At 37.6% G+C, this 18,861-nt stretch overlaps 1 protein-coding gene across 4 annotated transcripts in view; it reads right to left on the reverse strand.

Moving 5' to 3' along the window:
- Positions 1–18,861, reverse strand: part of DTNB (dystrobrevin beta) — a 245,511-nt gene that overhangs the window by 166,107 nt on the left and 60,543 nt on the right. For all 4 annotated transcript variants that reach the window (XM_082852177.1, XM_082852176.1, XM_082852174.1 and 1 more), the window contains exons 5-6: positions 12,592–12,677; positions 1,592–1,746 (exon numbers count right to left, since the gene is read on the reverse strand). In XM_082852177.1, the coding sequence (XP_082708303.1) occupies positions 1,592–1,746; positions 12,592–12,677 (241 nt within the window). The remainder of the gene's footprint in view (positions 1–1,591; positions 1,747–12,591; positions 12,678–18,861) is intronic.

Raw genomic sequence — 18,861 nt, forward strand, 5'->3', positions numbered from 1 at the left:
CAATGTAGGAGCACCACAATACATAAGGCAAATGGAAACAGCCATAAAAGGGGAAATCAACAGTAACACAATCATAGTAGGGGACGTTAACATCCCACTTTCACCAATGGACAGATCATACAAAATGAAAATAAATAAGGAAACACAAGCTTCAAATGATACATTAAACAAGATGGACTTAATTGATACTTATAGGACATTCCATCCAAACAAAATACACTTTCTTCACAAGTGCTCATGGAACATTCTCTGGGATAGATCATGTCTTGGGTCACAAATCAAGCCTTGGTAAATTTAAGAAAATTGAAATTGTATCAAGTATCTTTTCCAACCACGATGCTATGAGACTAGATATCAATTACAGGAAAAAAACTGTAAAAAATACAAACACATGAAGGCTAAACAATACACTACTAAATAACCAAGAGATCCCCAAAGAAATCAAAGAGGAAATCAAAAAATACCTAGAAACAAACGACAATGAAAACATGACAACCCAAAACCTATGGGATGCAGCAAAAGCAGCTCTAAGAGGGAAGTTTATAGCAATACAATCCTACCTCAAGAAACGAGAAAAATCTCAAATAAACAACCTAACCTTACATCTAAAGCAATTAGAGAAAGAAGAACAAAAACTCCCAAAGTTAGCCGAAGGAAAGAAATCATAAAGATCAGAGCAGAAATAAATGAAGGAAATGATAGCAATGATCAATAAAACTAAAAGCTGGTTCTTTGAGAAAATAAACAAAATGGATAAACCATTAGCCAGACTCATCAAGAAAAAAGGGAGAAGACTCAAATCAACAGAATTAGAAATGAAAAAGGAGAAGTAATAACTGACACTGCAGAAATACAAAGGATCATGAGAGATTACTACAAGCAACTATATGCCAATAAAATGGACAAGCTGGAAGAAATGGAAATACTTAGAAAAGCACAACCGTCTGAGACTGAACCAGGAAGAAACAGAAAATATAAACAGGCCAATCACAAGCACTGAAATTGAAACTGTGATTAAAAATCTTCCAACAATCCGGGCTTCCCTGGTGGCACACTGGTTGAGAGTCCGCCTGCCGATGTAGGGGACACAGGTTCGTGCCCCGGTTCAGGAGGATCCCACATGCCGCGGAGCAGCTGGACCCGTGAGCCATGGCCGCTGAGCCTGCGCGTCCGGAGCCTGTGCTCCGCAACGGGAGAGACCACAGCAGTAAGGGGCCCGCGTGCCGCAAAAAAAAAAAAAAAAAAAAGATTATTAAAAAAAAACTCATTAGGGAGAGTAACATATGTCTAGCAGCAATAAGATAAATACTTTACCTTAAACATTTTTCTTGAAATTTTTAGTAATTTAAAATATTTCAACTGTTATCATTTTTTCAGAAAAGACTTCCCTCCCCTCTTCCAAGAAAAGAGTTCTCAGGTGAATTTTTAATCCTCCCTCTCTTCTACATCCTCTCCCCTGACTTAAAAGTTATTTTCCCTCCCCTACTCAAGACCTATATTCCTAGAGTGAAGCAATCTGGCGAAATCTGACAGAAGGTGGAGGGGTGGATGAGAGCTCTTCTAATCCTAGATTCTATAAACCCATCCTTACCTGCTGTGGAAAACAGGTGCGGACTGAGTGCTCTGTGTAACCAAAAGATGGCCCTTCAAAGACAGCTGTTGGGAGCTTCAGAACTTCCTTCAGAAACTGGTCAAACTTGCTAAATATCATTAAGCCATTGGAATCTGACATCTGGGAGAAAACATCTATGAGAACAAAACCAAATAAAGTCAAACTATAAGGAAATATCAACTCTTTATAAACAGCTCTATGTCATTTGTATACCAGTCCAAAAGCATCATTAAAAAGTATCATAAAGTTGTTATGATTTTTAGTTAACACAAATTCTCATTCTCATTAACACTGTGTGGTTACTTTGCTGATGAGGCCCCTCTTTCCCACCCACTTAATATTCTACCTAAACATCACATAACCACTCATGTACGTCTACCTACCTACTCTTTTCGAGCATACGTAACTGGATAACGTATAACTTTTTATTTTATCTATTTACACCTCACTTTATTCCAAGAAGAATTTGTAGCAGCATATCTTTATCTCTTACATTTGTGTACGTATTTATATAAGACATATACATCTTTGAGTGTATGAATATATTTGCATATTGGTGATAGGGTATGAAAGAAATTGTATTGTATTTGCATATTATTATACTAATGATGTAATATATTCCTGTGTAGTATGTTTATTTAGAATATTCCATTTAGTAAGTTCCAGAGTAGAATAAAAAGAACTCATATAATCTCTTCTATCACAAGATACTCTGACACTATAAGATCCTATTTTTATATAAAGTCTGACCCAAGCAGCTAGAAAGACAGTTCCAGTAATACTACTATTTCTTTATCTCCTTGTAGAGAGTTTCCTATCTCCAGTTAGTTATTTCTCTCTTCTCACCCATAATTGGGGAGAAAAAGAAAAATAACCAGGAGCTCAAAACAACTTGACAACTTTAACCTAAGCTTTCTTTTCAAACTATTCAGCTTTCTTACAAACAAATCAGTGAGTTAAATATGCAGAGAAAAATAATTTCCTGAGGCCTTTCCAAACATGGCACTTTTAAAAATCATATTCTGGGCTTCCCTGGTGGCACAGTGGTTGAGAGTCCACCTGCCGATGCGGGGGACACGGGTTCGTGCCCCGGTCCGGGAAGATCCCACATGCCGCGGAGCGGCTGGGCCCGTGAGCCATGGCCGCTGAGCCTGCGCGTCCGGAGCCTGTGCTCCGCAACGGGAGAGGCCACAGCAGTGAGAGGCCCGCATACCACAAAAAAGAAAAAGAAAAAAAAATCATATTCTATATATTCATAATGAACAGGTATATTAGAAATACATATCTATCCCAAAGCACCAGATATAGGAAAAAAACCACCATTAAAATACATTAATCAAAGAAAGATAAAATATAGATCATCAAGTCCACAGGGTAACTTTTAAGGCATTAGAAAACAGACAATTATCAAGGAATGAAAATCTCCAGTACATTCCTCTCATGAGAGCTGCTAGCTTGTAGTTGAGGGAAAAGTATTAAATACCCATGAGGTGGGGAAAATCCAACAAGAGGCTAAAAGAAGTATGGTCCTAGTAGAAAGTAAAATCAATTAATTAACAAATACATACTAAGTTCTTACTAAGTAGTCCAAGTGCCAAGTACTCTGCTAGGTGTTTTGAAAAACAACAAAGAAGTATGATACATGGTCCTTATCCCCCCCAAGAAACTTTCAACATAGCTGGAAAAAATAAGATACACATGAAGCAAAGAAGAATAAAGCACTAAGCTGACTCTAAATAGAACAGAAAGAAGGGAGGCATAAGATATTTGTTAAACCTCACCATTTGCCTGGCACCACAACAGGTAACTATAGCTGAGTCTGCTGTAGACACCCAGTATTCTTATCTCCTTCCTTAGTAACAGAACACTAATTTTATTTTGTGCAGCAATGTACCCAACTAAGAGATTAAACTTTGAAGCCTTCTTCTAACAAGTTGCAGTCATATGACTAGGTGTTTGGACAATGAGACTATAAGCAGAAGGGTTGTGAGAGACTTCCTAGAAGGCTAGTTTTAGGCAGCTTTTTAAAGAAAGCTGCGTGCACTGGAAATAGACCCTTTCTTCCTTCCTCCTTTTGCTATCTGGAATGCAGCTATGATGGCTGGAGCTTCCAGCAGCCACCTTGGACTATGTGGTAATCTCAACTTTTATGTAGAAATCATACACTAGAATGATAGAAAAGAAAGATATAGAAAGCCTGGGTCCCAGATGAACGTGAAACTATCATACCAGCCCTGGACTACATACTCCTGGACTTCTTTTATATACGAGAAAAATAAACTTCAACTTTGTTTAAAATACTGTTACCTTGGTTTTTGTTTTCATGTAGCAATCCCCAATATTAAGTACTACTATAGTTTACTAAACATTACCTCATTTTACTGTCACAAAAAGGTGTGTATGTACACATGTGTATGCACATAATTGTTAAATTTTATAGATAAGGAAAGTAGCTTAGAAAGGTTAACTTTCTTAAGGTCAAAAGTTACTAAGTGGCTAAATCAAGATTTAAACCCACACTTATCCGACTGCAAAGACATTCCATTACATCACACTTCTTCAAAATATAGTGTAGAATAGACACAAAAACACATAGGGGGCTTCCCTGGTGGCACAGTGATTGAGAGTCCACCTGCCGATGCAGGGGACACGGGTTCATGACTCGGTCCAGGAAGATCCTACATGCCATGGAGCGGCTGGGCCCGTGAGCCATGACCGCTGAGCCTGCGCGTCTGGAGCCTGTGCTCCACAACGGGAGAGGCCACAACAGTGAGAGGCCCATGTACCGCAAAAAAACAACAACAACAAAAACAAACAAACAAACAAACAAGAAATTTAGAAGCCTGGCCTTGAAAAATAGAATTTGGAATGATGAGGTCAAAACAGCTGGGGGGTGGGGGTCTGGGGACACAACTAGAGAAGAACAGGAAAAATAAAACGAATGAATAAATATAACAAAACAGAAACAGACTCACAGATAAAGAGAACAAACTGGTGGTTACCAGTGGGGAGGGGCAAGATGGGGGTAGGGAACGAAGAGGTACAAACTACTATGTATAAAATAAATAAGCTGCAAGGATATACCGTACAACACAGGGAATATAGCCAATATTTTACAGTAACTTTAAATGGAGTATAATCTCTAAAAATATTGAATCACTATGTTGCACACTTGAAACTAATATAATATCGTAAATCAACCATACTTCAATCTAGAAAGAAAAAAGGAGAGTAGGATAAAAGTCTCTGTGGCAGGAATTTATAGAGTGTGTCTGTTAGTGGTGGCAGGCAAGAAACAGTGCATCAAAGAGAACATTCTATGACAATTTATATTGTGAAGTAAAGGTAAATAGAGATTGAATACGAAAAGTATGTTATCGGGCTTCCCTGGTGGTGCAGTGGTTGAGAGTCTGCCTGCCGATGCAGGGGACACGGGTTCGTGCCCCGGTCCGGGAAGATCTCACATGCCCTGGAGCGGCTGGGCCCGTGAGCAACGGCCGCTGAGCCTGCGAGTCCGGAGCCTGTGCTCCGCAACGAGAGAAGCCACAACAGTAAGAGGCCCGCGTACCACAAAAAAAAAAGAAAAAAGAAAAGTATGTTATGAATGAAAACTTTGAAAGAGGAAACAATTTGGATTTGGTTTAAAAATGCTGAAGTAGGGAAGAAATATTTAGAAAGTTAGGTTTCAAGAAAATTAGACTGCTAATGATTGGCAGAATGAATAAAAGAGAAAGAATAAGATTGGCGACATCAACTAGAAAACCCTGTAAATAATGCACAAGTAAGAAAGTGAGAGTCAGAATTACAGGAGTGACAGTACTGAGGGGCGGGCTTGGTCAACTCCAAGACATTTCAATGCAGGAAACTGAAGTTGATGGCAAACTGGATTAGAGAATAAAGGAATTTCTAAAATTAGGATTATTTTAAGCTGCTACCTCAGAAAAATGCTGACAACCCTGACTGAAATAATCAAATTGAAGATAAAGACACTTAGCTTTGAACATAACTGTATTTGAACTAATCAGCAAATTTCCAAGTAGAACCATCCTGCAGGCAGTTAGAAGCAGAGTACTGGGCCGCAGTTCGAGACAGCAGATACAGAGTTTTGAAAACATTACCAATTATGTGAATAACTGATGCCCTTTGAAGGAGGGAAGAGCATCATGACTTAATTTTCAAATAGCTGGCTGCTGTTCTCATAATGAAGAAAATAATCATCCACTAAATCTGAATGAAAACTAAGGGGAAATATGGGATGTTGCAGACACTGCAAGGTGCCTACTACTCAGTATCTATTTTCCCATTTTCACTCCCGAACTGAACTCTGATTAGAATGGCAATGTGTTCCCCTTAAAAATTACTTCCCAGACTCTTGTGCACGTCGTAATTCTGAAGTGAATTTGTGGAAAAGCTTTTGCTTTCCTGATACAGGCATCTCTTTCTTCTTTCTACTTAAAATGAGAATAAGGCACAGTAAAGAGCAGTCACTTATAATCCCAGGAGGAAAGCCATATGGCAGAGCAGGAAGACAGGAGGAACCCAAGTCTCTGATGACATCCCTGAGTCATGGTACCAACCTTGAACTTGCCAGCCTCTGAATTTATTGTTGCATGAGAAAAATAAATCCCAATGGTTTTATGCCACTGTTAGTCAAGTTTTCTGTTGCCACTCAATGTATTCATAATGGAGAAACTAGCAAGTTAATGGCAGAAATATTCAAGACCAGAGACTTCAGCTACCAAGTATATATTGATAAATACACATATGTATAGCTTCCAATCACAAAAACATACGTGTATACATGCACACCACCAAATCTATACCTAACTCATTCAGAGCAATAAAGGAGTGATTAGTTAGTGAAATGACTAACTTCCCCCTCAAAAAAAGTATTACTTTCAGTTATACTTAGTTACTAGGTCATAAAATAGATTCAAAGTAGTAAAAAAATTTTAATCAATGAAAAAAGAAACTATAACTTAATAGGCCCACATTACACTAGTAAGAGAACAAGCAGAAACATGTTTGTTGGTTGGTTGGTTTTAAAAGAAAAACTGGTAGACCTCAAAACTATTAAGTAATTACTTAGAAGTCATGACTTCTAGAGTTACTTGTTTAAAACAGTTTTTTTGTTTATTTTTAGATTAGGCTTCTCATATCTGTAACAAAAACACTGAAAATAATTGCTTATTTTTTATTGTAAATGAAATATAACAATGAATCTAAGTGTGATTTACTATATACATATAAAAATACCTTAGCAAAGAAATAAATAAGAGACAATTTAATAAAAACATCCCCAAAATTAAACTAGTCCTTTAATTAAAGCCCTAAACCCTTCTGGCATTAAGGGAATAAACTGCTTCCCAGATCACGGTTAATTTCCCCAATAATTCTCTTTCTATTTATACATCTCTGAAAGAAAGTATGCTAATTTCCCATTAGTTGTTTCCAGATAAAAATACAGGCTTTCTCCCTTGTGAAAAGCCCACAATCAAGCCCTTACATGCACACGTGTACAAACTTTTTAAAATATTCTGTCCCTTGTGTAGTGGCAAAATAATGTTCCTTTTCTACCATCTTCACATATGTTTCAAATTTTTTTCTGGTGATAATGACCTTGGCTTTACTCATTGCATCTATCCATCTATCCACTCTCCTCTCATCCCCACATGACCAACCATATACTTTTGCAAGATGATAGGGCTGTTTACAATAAAGACTCAAGTCTATAGAAAAGAAAGCCATTTTCTTCTATATGTTAGTTTTCCTGGCAAACGTCTCTCATCTTCTCCTGTCATCTTTCTACCAACTGAGCAACCTAACCCACAAAAAATGTATACACATCTGCATGTCTATAAATATCTGTATGTAACTAAATCCAAGTGCATATTTTATTCCCAAACTCATGAATATTCCTACATCATTCATTAAGTCAGAGTGAGGCTGGAGGATGGAATTCAGCCATGCCTTGGGCTTCTAGTGTTGATTGAGTCAGAACTACCTTAAACAAGTCTCCAGGCCTTCCTGGAGACTTGGTTTTTGTTTATCATTTTCTTTTTCTTTTTCTTTTTCATAAAATGCAGATGTACGACTCATTTCTTACTTGCTTCTAGCTCTAAAACATTTTGGCTATATGAGAAATGTGAAATATGGGCAAGTATTCAGATTAAAGAGTCACTTCAGGCTAATGAAGGGAAGAGATGATTAACAGAAACCAGTCAGGATAAATATGCAGTGACAGGTGGTTAGAAGACTGTAAGAGAGGATGCTAAATTTTGAACAGGTGAAACTGCTTAATTATAACTTCAAAGGTTGGCTCCCTACAGTCTGTTAATGAAACATCAAGGAAGCAAACAACTGAAATGTCAGAACTGCCTGTTCTGAGAAAAAACACCTCAGGTCATCTTTTCTCTGGCTGCACAAAGTGTGGTCTATCAAAAACACGCAGAAACAATAATATAAATTATTATTATAAAACCATTTTATAATATTATAAAATTATAAAACCATTTATGCTATAATCCAGAGAAAACACCTAACAGTGTTATCATTTTGGTATATTTCTTTCTTTTCCTATGTGCATAATAAATTTTTATTTAAAACTATATTACATTTATGCATTTTGATCTGAAGCATATTTTTAAAGGCAGTATATCCAATCGTGTCGGTATCCCAAAGTGTAACTGAGCTCTCACTTTTGGACACTAAAGCTGTTTTAAGTCTTCATATATTATAAAAAGTGTTGCAACAAATATATGTAAAACCTAGGGCACACCTCTGATTAATTCCTCATGATAAACTCTAGAAGCAGGCTGAGTCACTGGGCACAAATATTCTTATAGCCTTTCTGACACACTGCTAGACTGCCCTTCAAAACGGTGGCACCAGTTTTCCAAAGGATTTAAAAATAAATTGTATGAATCATCTGCTCCTATCTTTCAGTGCAAGACAGATGGGGTTTGCATAAGAGATAAGTTTCTTAGAAAATAGCAGAATTAGACAAAGTAAATAAATCACATAGCTAAATTAGCTGACAATTAGTATGGTTTAATAAATAATGGGTTTTACAGTCTGTAAATTTTGCTTCTCTGAGTTATTTTTTGGGTTTCTGACATTACTGAGTTTTCATCATGCTGATAATCAAAGTCTGTACTCTGATTATAAATCACTGGTATTTAGAATCCTGACTTAAGTTGCCTTTGAATCTAGGATACAGTCCCTAATGGCCACAACAGTTAACCATTTATCTATAAATGAATGATACCTGGGGACAGAAACTCTCTTAAGAGAGACCTGAAAAGTCTAAGAAATGTTTCTGGACTTCCTTGGCAGTCCAGTGGTTGGGACTTTGCCTTCCAATGCAGGGGGTGCAGGTTCGATCCCTGGCTGTGGAGTGAAGATTCCACACTGCCTCACGGCCAAAAAACCAAGACATAAAACGGAGGCAATATTGTAGCAAAATCAATAAAGACTTTTAAAAAAACGGTCCACATCAAAAAAACCTTAAAAAAGGAAATGTTTCAAACTAAAAACAAAAGTATTGGTTAAGTCATTTAAAATGCCATCTTGACACTAAAACAAGCAAACAAAGACAGATCAAGGAAAAAGGGGAAAAAATTAAAGGAAAAAATTCTAAAATAAGAGGTAAAAAGCAAAAAAATAAAAGTAGAAATGCTGAGGCATATTCCATAAATTAGAAAAATCTAACTTAATGGGAACATTAACAGAGGTAACAGAAGTAGAGTCAGTGGGAGGAGGCTGCAGAAACTAAGAACAAAGACAAGGGAACAAGTAGGAAGAAAAAAGTGAATAAATGGTCAAATATCATTTTATGTTACAATACAGTGTTATAGCTACCTTCTTCTACACTATTATTCAGCCACCTCAACTAAGTAGGACATAGCTGTGACTAGAAAGCAAGGGAAAAAGGATTCTCACAATAGCCAAAACTACTAAAGTGAGTGCTTCTCTCAATACGAGTAATCACTTCGTCCATACGCTAACAGAATAGAATGTTAAGAAGGCTGGTTATGTTTTCTCTGTCAGTAGCATATGAAAAGTATATCAGAAGCAAAAGGAGACTGCTTGAGATGGGTACACTGATAATACCATCACATTTACCAGAGATAAAGGACACGTACACACACATACACACGCATACACCATCACCACCACCACCAATGACAAAAAGTTCAAAAGCTGAAAAAACACAGCAGTCTGAAAACATGAGAAGGGGCAAATAACCCAGAGCCTCGCAATTAGCCCTAAATGCATCAGAGAATGACACCCCTAAGAGGTGAAAAATATTTAAATTATGATCAGTGAGCTCTGTTTAAAACAGAAGGCACAGACCACACTTAAAGCAGTTTCCACCCTAGATGATTAAAACAAAAAAGTGGAGATAGGCTTCAATACCTGAAAGTGTTACTTAGGTTAAACATCTCACTCTCTAGTCAAGATAATTACAGTACAATAAAAATAATAAAACGGGGGGACTTCCCTGGTGGCACAGTGGTTAAGAATCCACCTGCCAATGCAGGGGACACTGGTTTGATCCCTGGTCTGGGAAGACCCCACATGTCACGGAACAGCTAAGCCCGTGAGCCACAACTACTGAGCCTGCGCTCTAGAGCCCAAGAGCCACAACTACTGAGCCCACGTGCCACAACTACTGAAGACCGCGTGCCTAGAGCCCATGCTCTGCAACAAGAGAAGCCACTGCAATGAGAAACCCGCGAACCACAACGAAGAGTAGCCCTCACTCACTGCAACTAGAGAAAGCCCACGCGCAGCAACGAAGACCTGACACAGCCAAAAAAAAAATTAATTTTGAAAAATAATGAAACAGAGCAACAGATGGTAAAGAAACCTTAATTTTGAACGTGAAGAAGATAAAGAAACCAGATCTTAAATCTATCTGAATCCTGTAAACATGCTATTAAGTGACCTAGTGTGGCTTGTATTTCCGTACACAATGTGTAACGATATGGTGTTGAGAGCACACTGACGTGTCACATTTGCCTAGGTATGTGTACTTTTGTGCCACTTGAATATTGGTCACTTGTGCTCCTCTAAGAAATTCAAAAGCCACATAAATAAACAAACAAACAAAAAACCCACCTGCTATCACCTGGATCCCTTCAATACTTCACACAGAACTAGGATTTGCACCTTTTCACTAATAATTACAACAGAGAGCTGCAGTAATTTTAGTTCTCAATCAACAATTTATATTTGGCAAAATTTTAGCACTTACTATGGGCCAGGTACCAGCTCTATGTAAATGTAGCAAATTTAATCATAGAAACTTAAAGAGTCCAGAATCATCTAGAATGTGCAGTTATATAATCAATTTTCTATTTTCAACCAGTTTCTCCAGTCCTAATAAAAATGGCAATGTATATTTCTTTATCTGGTATCATCATCATTAAAAAACAGACAAAATCCCAACTTTCTTTTTCTCTGTGAATGAGATATGATTTTATCTGTATTATATTATCATCCTCAGAAAAACACCATGTCAGAATTAAGAAAATGTTAAGAAATTTCAGCCCAAAAGAGTAATATTTTGAGATACCATGTGAAAAACACTCAGAAGAGTATTTAAATAAAACTATACTTTCTTTTCTGCCAAAACTTTGTTTTACAATGCAGCTGATTTTGAAATGAAATAACCAGATAACATTGACCAAATATACTAAGACCTTTCTTTAGACATCTAAATCTATATCTAGTGAGCCTTCTAGCTTTCTAACTTTTAATGTCATGGTAACATGTAAGAAAAAGCACAGAAAACAAACATGCACCCATGAAGTAATCTTGCCCAAAAGCCTGTACTTGAATCTGTTGAAGGCTCTGTATCTTTCAATTAAAACAAAAAATGTAGGGCACAGAGGAACACCACGGGGATGCAATCATCAAAATCTAGTCCATGAGAAATGCCACAAGACAGATGACCCAGTTTCTTCAACAAATCAATTCACAGGTTTTCTCAGCACTTCATGAAAACCCACAGCTTCAATCTCACCTCTGTGAAACCTGCTAGAGTTTCTTACTCCATGGATACTTGTATTAGGGCACTTTGAATGTGTGTCTCCCACTACAGGATGAGCACAGTGGAGTACAAAAGAGTAGCTTAGAAAGGGCTCTGAAGCTACAGCCTGAGTTGAAATCCCAGCTTCACCCCCTCAGTTAACTCATCTATAAAACAGAGAAAATACCACCTGCTGCTCAAAGAAATTTTAAGGATTCAGTGAGAAAATATATGTACAGCACCTAGCACAATGCTTGGCATATCTTAGGCAGTGAAGGACTATCTAATGAGTGAATAAATGAAAATGATAAGCAGAAAAATTAAGTAATTGTGAATTTTATCTCCTTCAACTTCATCTAACCACCTTCTAATAGTATCTAGTGAACAGTAAAATGCCAAAATGGTAAACAGTAAAAAAAATTAAGGAAAGATAAGTGAATAAATAGGTTACCAATTTCTAAATAACTACACTTGAATCTAAGGTACTAAAAAACAGTTTAATCATAAGAAATACCACCTGATAAAGCATCGCGTGATTAAGAGCTAAACTTGACCAAACCCGGTAAAAGTGATGAAATTTATTTTCTAATTAAAAGTGATCAACAAATCACCTTCAAGCATAATTTTTAACGATATAGAAAACATTTTTAAAGAAATTTTTAAATGTCCACATTACTATTCTGAATCTTTTCAGAGTTTTCTTGTTTTAACCTAAAAAAAAAAAAAAAAATTTAAAAATTAATTCAACCAACTTTTCCATCTGAACAGTAGGTGGCATAACTTACATGCTCTGAGCCAGTTGCTGTAAAATGAGTGGTATGGTAGTAAAAAAAACAAAAAAGTTCAATAGACCATCATCCAAAATTCTGAAAACATTCATTTAAAAGTGTTTAAAAGTCCTAAATTGAAAATAAAATCTTTCAAATAATATAAAAATACTTACATCTCAATTTGTCCAGCATTTTTCCACCACACATGGTTGCTAACATAGCTTTAACTGAAAATACCGTCAACTTGCCTCGGCCCTCACTGCAAAATAAATTATATTAGAAATAATTGCTATCTGGAACCACAAAAGCAATCAAATGTATCACCACTATATTGATTCCTGCCCTTCTGTTACAATATTACCACATTTAGAAACCTTGGATTCTTTTTTTCCTTTACAGAGTTAAGGCTTCACATATGCTATGTGAACAGTGTTAAAACTAACCTGGTTTATTTGGCAATGAGTTTAGAAACACCCTATAAAGCAACTTCTGTTGGCTTTGTAGGCAAAGGCCAAATGAATGAACCTAAAAAACATCCTACCAACTTAGCCCATTAAATCCACAGCTGAGGTGTTTTAAGTATTCAAATCTGGTTTGAATAATAATTCAGAAGTGTGTTCTTCCATCAGGATATTATAACAACAGTTTATTGTTACGTACTAAGGCAACAGGATGCATGTTGCTATAAAGATTTTATACTACCTTCATCTTTGCTTGTTTTCACTGTAACAACCTTTACGTTACCATGTGTTTATTCTAAGAAGTTCATCTGTCTCATCTGAGACATCTGTGTCAGATCTCCTGCCACCACTGTGAGAAAAGTGAAGGGGAAGGGACAGTATTATGAATTCTTCTTCAGGAACTAGAAAGATGAAATGTAGACCATAAATGAACTACTCAAAGTGACGCTATACACCACCTGCAGAGCCAGGACAATAACAGCAAGGCCCCAACCCCTGTGGCCACTGCTCCAACCATTCAACTATGTCCTGGTTTCAGAGAAGATGAAAACTTCACTAGCCGGTTTTTAAAGTCACATATGTAAATTAACAATGGGCTTTTGTGTTAATTTTATAAAGCTTGTGCTTACAAAGTTTCACAGTGACTTAGAGTAAAATACCTTTGCAATAATGAGAACTATATCATCTTGGTTTTGAAAAGAAAATGGCATCCTATTTATATTTACTAATGGGCCTAAGAGTGTCTCCTATTTTCCAAACCTTCTTTTTGTATACAGTAAGATCACATCTGAAAAAAGGCAAATGGTCAATAAGCCAGAAAATTCTCAGTGAAAATACTGCCAGGAGACACCAATGTTTGTTACAGTTGATTTTTAACTATTACATCTCATTAAGTTTACTCATAAGATAAAACAGGAATTCCCCCAAAACTAGCTAAAATTAGAATGGGACTTTTAATATACATAGATCATCAGAAATACAGATTCTGTTCCATGTCTTATATAGCACCTGGCAATATATCACCTGGAAATGATAAAAAATAGTCCTATGTCAAATATTCATTGCATTATATGAGCAACGTGAGTGTCTATAAAGAACAACAACTGTGTTAAAAGTGATGGATTTCCAAGACTGATACAGACCTTTTACAATGGACACTGCTTTTTGGTCACCAACCATCCAAATGCTGAGTCTACATTTAAGCACACCCTACCTTATATGGCAAGCATATGTCCCACTACCAAAGTATGAAGAAGGAAGAAAAAAAAACTTTCCCATCTTTCTTTGAAACTAAGACAGGGGCACATAATACAAGCTCCGCCCATAAGATGCACCGCTCTAGACTTCAAATAGAAAACAATTAACTTGTAGAAGTAAGAACTCCAAAGAATCCACCTGGCAAGGATGTCAGCAGTAGGAGCAGTTACATCCAGTGTCCTGAGAGCTGGGACAGAGATTCTCATGGCAGCAACCAGAGCCCAGCATCAGTGGCTTTTGGAGCACAAGCAGCAGTATCTATGCCCAGCTTGGTTGCAGAGGGACTTCCTGAGACCAGTTTTGTGGTATGATTTTGAGCTTTGTTCTTGGCAGTGTGGTCATCAAGCCTACTTTCCCAACCTTCTTAGAAAGCCGACTGGTCACCCATATCCTTTTAATGAATTAGCTAGAGATGGTTCCTACTGCTTACAACTAAGAATTCTGATGGATGCAGCTTCTATCCTGAAGTAAAGTGGCCCAGAAAGATGAAGTGACAAAAGAAAGTATTCCTGAAGCTCAAAGCGAGAGTAAGCAAGCCTGATGACCAGCAGAGCAAGGATGAGGAGCAAGTGCTCACCAGCAGAAAAGTCAAGCCTTGCTGCACAGCTAACGACATTTTTTAAGGTAAACGTGCTCGAAACATTTTTTGCAGACACAGATTTCGTGACTTAAGAATACCCAGGAAATTCCACAGGGGAAAGTAAAAACTAATCTTAAAAGAGATTTCCACAGAAATCAGGATACTGATTACCTCTGGGGGAAGAGAGAGGAGTTGTAACACAGAAAGGAGAACACAAGGGGCTTCTGGGGTGCTGACAACATTCTATTTCTTGGCCTCCGGAGTATTTATATGGATATTTGTTTTATAGCAATTCATTAAACTGTACTTTGTTTTAGGTATTCTTCCGTAGGTGTTTTCTATTTCTGAATAAAAACTGTTTTAAAAAATGAATCCCGGGACTTCCCTTGTGGTCCAGTGATAGAGAATCCGCCTTCCAATGCAGGGGACGTGCGTGCGATCCCTGGTCAGGGAACTAAGATCCTACATGCCACGGGGCAACTAAGCCCACGCATCACAACTACTGAGACTGCGCACCTCAACTAGAGAGCCTGCGTGCCGCAAACTACAGAGCCCACGTGCTCTGGACCCTGCGCACCACAACTAGAGAGAGAAAACCCCCATGCCACGACTAGAGAGAAGCCTGTGCGCCACTACAAAGAGCCCACGCCACAACAAAAGATCCCACATGCCTCAATGAAGACCTCGCATGCCACAACTAAGACCCAACGCAGCCACAAAAAGAAATTTAAAAAAAAATTTTTTTTAATGAATCCTGAGGGACTTCCCTGGTGGCGCAGTGGTTAAGAATCCACCTGCCAACGCAGGGGACACGGGTTCCAGCCCTGGTCTGGGAAGATCCCACATGCCGCGGAGCAACTAAGCCCGTGCACCACAACTACTGAGGCTGCGCTCTAGAGCCGGCGTGCCACAACTACTGAAGCCCGTGCGCCTAGAGCCCGTGCTCCGCAACAAGAGAAGCCACCGCAACGAGAAGCCCGCGCACCGCAACGAAGAGTAGCCCCCGCTCATAGCAACTAGAGAAAGCCTGTGCACAGCAACAAAGACCCAACACAGCCAAAAATAAATAAATACTAAAATTTATTAAAAAAACAAAAAAAGAATCCTGGGAAAGTGAGGGTTACCATTACTAGACAAAGGTAATGGTTTAAAGGAGAGAATAATGAAAGGGAAAAATACAGGCTAAAAAACATTTAAGATATATAAACTGCAATGCATAAAATTTTCCATAATGAAAATTTCCATAATAAAATATATAAAAAGAATAAAAACATTAAAAACCCCAAGGCCCTGGCCCCAGCTTTAGATGTCTATTAATAGAAGACTGGCTATTAGGCTATCATAAAAAAGAATGATAAAAAAAACATATGAAAGATAGAGAATTATATCCAAGATAGATTACTTAAAAAAAAAAAAAAGCAAGGCATGGAACAAAATAATTGCTAGAATGCAATCTAGCAATTATGTTAAAACGGAGAGAGTAAAAAAATATTTTCATATATTTGTATATGCATAAGCTGTCTGAAAGGATACTGACAAAATAACATTAGTTGCATCCAGGGTCAAAAGCAGGCAGCCAAAGGAAAGCAATGAAAGAGTGGGCACTTTACACTTTATAAATATTAAATGTTTATACTAGAAGAGAAGGTTCTTAAGCCAATAACCTAAGCTTCCATCTGAAGACTCAAGAAAAAGAACAGCAAATTAAACCCAAAACAAGCAAAAGGCAAAAAATAATATGAGTAAGAACAGAAATCAATGAAACTGAAAACAGGAAATCAATACAGAATATTAATGAAACCAAAAGCTGGTTCTTTGAATAAACCAATAACATCGATAAATCTCTAGCCAGACTGACTAAGAAAAGAAAAGACACAAATTACCAATATCAAAAATGAAAGAAGGGATATCACCACAGGTTTTCTAAACATTACAGAAATAATAAGGAAATATTACAAAAACTTTATGTCCATAAATTCAACAACTTAGATGAACTGGAGACACAAACTACTCCTTGAAAAATAGAAACTATTAAAGCTCACTCAATAAGAAATAGGTAGGGAAAAAAAAAAAAAAAGAAATAGGTAGGGCTTCCCTGGTTGCGCAGTGGTTAAGAATCTGCCTGCAGGGCTTCCCTGGTGGCGCAGTGGTTGAGAGTCCACCTGCCGATGCAGGGGACACGGGTTTGTGCCCCGGTCCGGGAAGATCCCACATGCCGCGGAGCGGCTAGGCCTGTGAGCCATGGCCACTGAGCCTACGCGTCCGGAGCCTGTGCTCCGCAACGGGAGAGGCCACAGCAGTGAGAGGCCCGCGTACCGAAAAAAAAAAAAAGAATCTGCCTGCCAATGCGGGGGACACGGGTTCAAGCCCTGGTCCGGGAAGATCCCACATGCCATGGAGCAACTAGGCCCGTGAGCCACAGCTACTGAGCCTGTGCTCTAGAGCCCATGAGCCATAACTACTGAGCCCATGTGCCACAACTACTGAAGCCCACGTGCCTAGAGCCCGTGCTCCACAACAAGAGAAGCCATGAAAATGAGAAGCCCGTGCACCGCAACGAAGAGTAGCCCCCGCGCGCTGCAACTAGAGAAAAGCCCACGTGCAGCAACGAAGACCCAACGCAGCCAAAAATAAATGAATTTTTAAAAAAAGAAGAAGAAACAGGTAATCTGAATAGGCCCATATCCATTACAGAAGTTGAATCTGTATTTTTAACCCTTCCAAAAGAGAAAGCTCCTCATTCAGAGAGCTGTACTGGCAAATTCTAAACATTTAAAGAAGAAATAATTGCAGTTCTACTCTCTTCCAGGGAATAAAAAAGGAGGGAACACTTCCCAATTCTTTTATGAGGGCCAGCATTATCCTGATAACAAAAACGCATACATACATTACAACAAAAGAAAATAAGAAGTCGGTATCCCCCATGAACCCATACACAAAACCTTCAACAAAATGTGAGCAAATCGAATGTAGCAATATATAAAAACGACTTAAAAAAAATCACAACCCAGGGGGCTTTATCCCAGTGATGTAACACTAGTTTGACATTTGAAAATCAATCAGTACAAAGAGAAAAGCTACACGATCATCCAAATAGATGCAGATGACAATAATACTCAACATCCATTCCGATAAATACTCTTGGAAAACCAGGAAAAGAAAAGAATTTCCTCAGTCTGATAATGGGCACCTTCAAAAAAAAAAGTAACAGCTAATAACATCATACTTAATGATGAAAGACTAAGTACTTTTCCACTGAGATCAAGAACAAGCCAAGGATGACTGCTTTCACTACTAGAATGCAATACCACACTGGAGAACACAGCTGGTGCAACAAAGTAAGAAAAAAATATAAATGCATACAGACCGAAAGTTTAAAAATAAAACTATCTACTCCAGATAATATGACCTTCCGTATAGAAAATCCCAAAGAACCTACAAAAGAAATACATAGAACCTACCAAAACACTACAATAAGGGACTTTAGCAAGGCTGCAGAATACAAGGTCAACATAAAAAAATTCAAATTTCTATAAATCAGCAAAAGAAAATTGGAAATACAGTACCACCGAAAATATGAAAAACAGATAAATTTTTTTTAAAACTTATGTTCAAGATGTGTATGCTGAAAACTACAAAATACTGATGAAAGAAATCAAAGAAAATGTAAATAGATACACCATGTTCATGAAATGAAAGACAATATTGTTAAAATGTCAATTCTCCCTAAACTGATCAGGATCCTGTTATGATTCAATGCAATCCCAAATTCACAATAGGATATTTTTGTAAAAATCAACAAGATGATTCTTTGTATTTCCTTAGAGTTCTAGATCCAAATCTCAATAAGGTATGAGAATAGAAGATACTATTCAGATGCCTAAACCCCACCCTGTTCTTGGTACTTTTAAAAAGTTCCTCATGTTATTTTAATATGCATCCAAAGCTAAGAACTACCAACACAGAGCTTCGAATGCAATTCTAAGACTTTGGCTTGTATTTCACAGGCAACAATAAATCAAAGGACATGACCAAAGATGAAAGAGAATTGATCATATTGTGTTTGTATAGCTCCTTCTGGCTCCAAATCTCATGTTCTTCCTTCATAGAGACAAAATAATATCTATTCCTTGCTGCAAAAAAAG

The sequence above is a fragment of the Leucopleurus acutus genome (genome assembly GCF_964270905.1).
Source record: "Leucopleurus acutus genome assembly, chromosome: 12".
Taxonomy (NCBI): domain Eukaryota; kingdom Metazoa; phylum Chordata; class Mammalia; order Artiodactyla; family Delphinidae; genus Leucopleurus; species Leucopleurus acutus.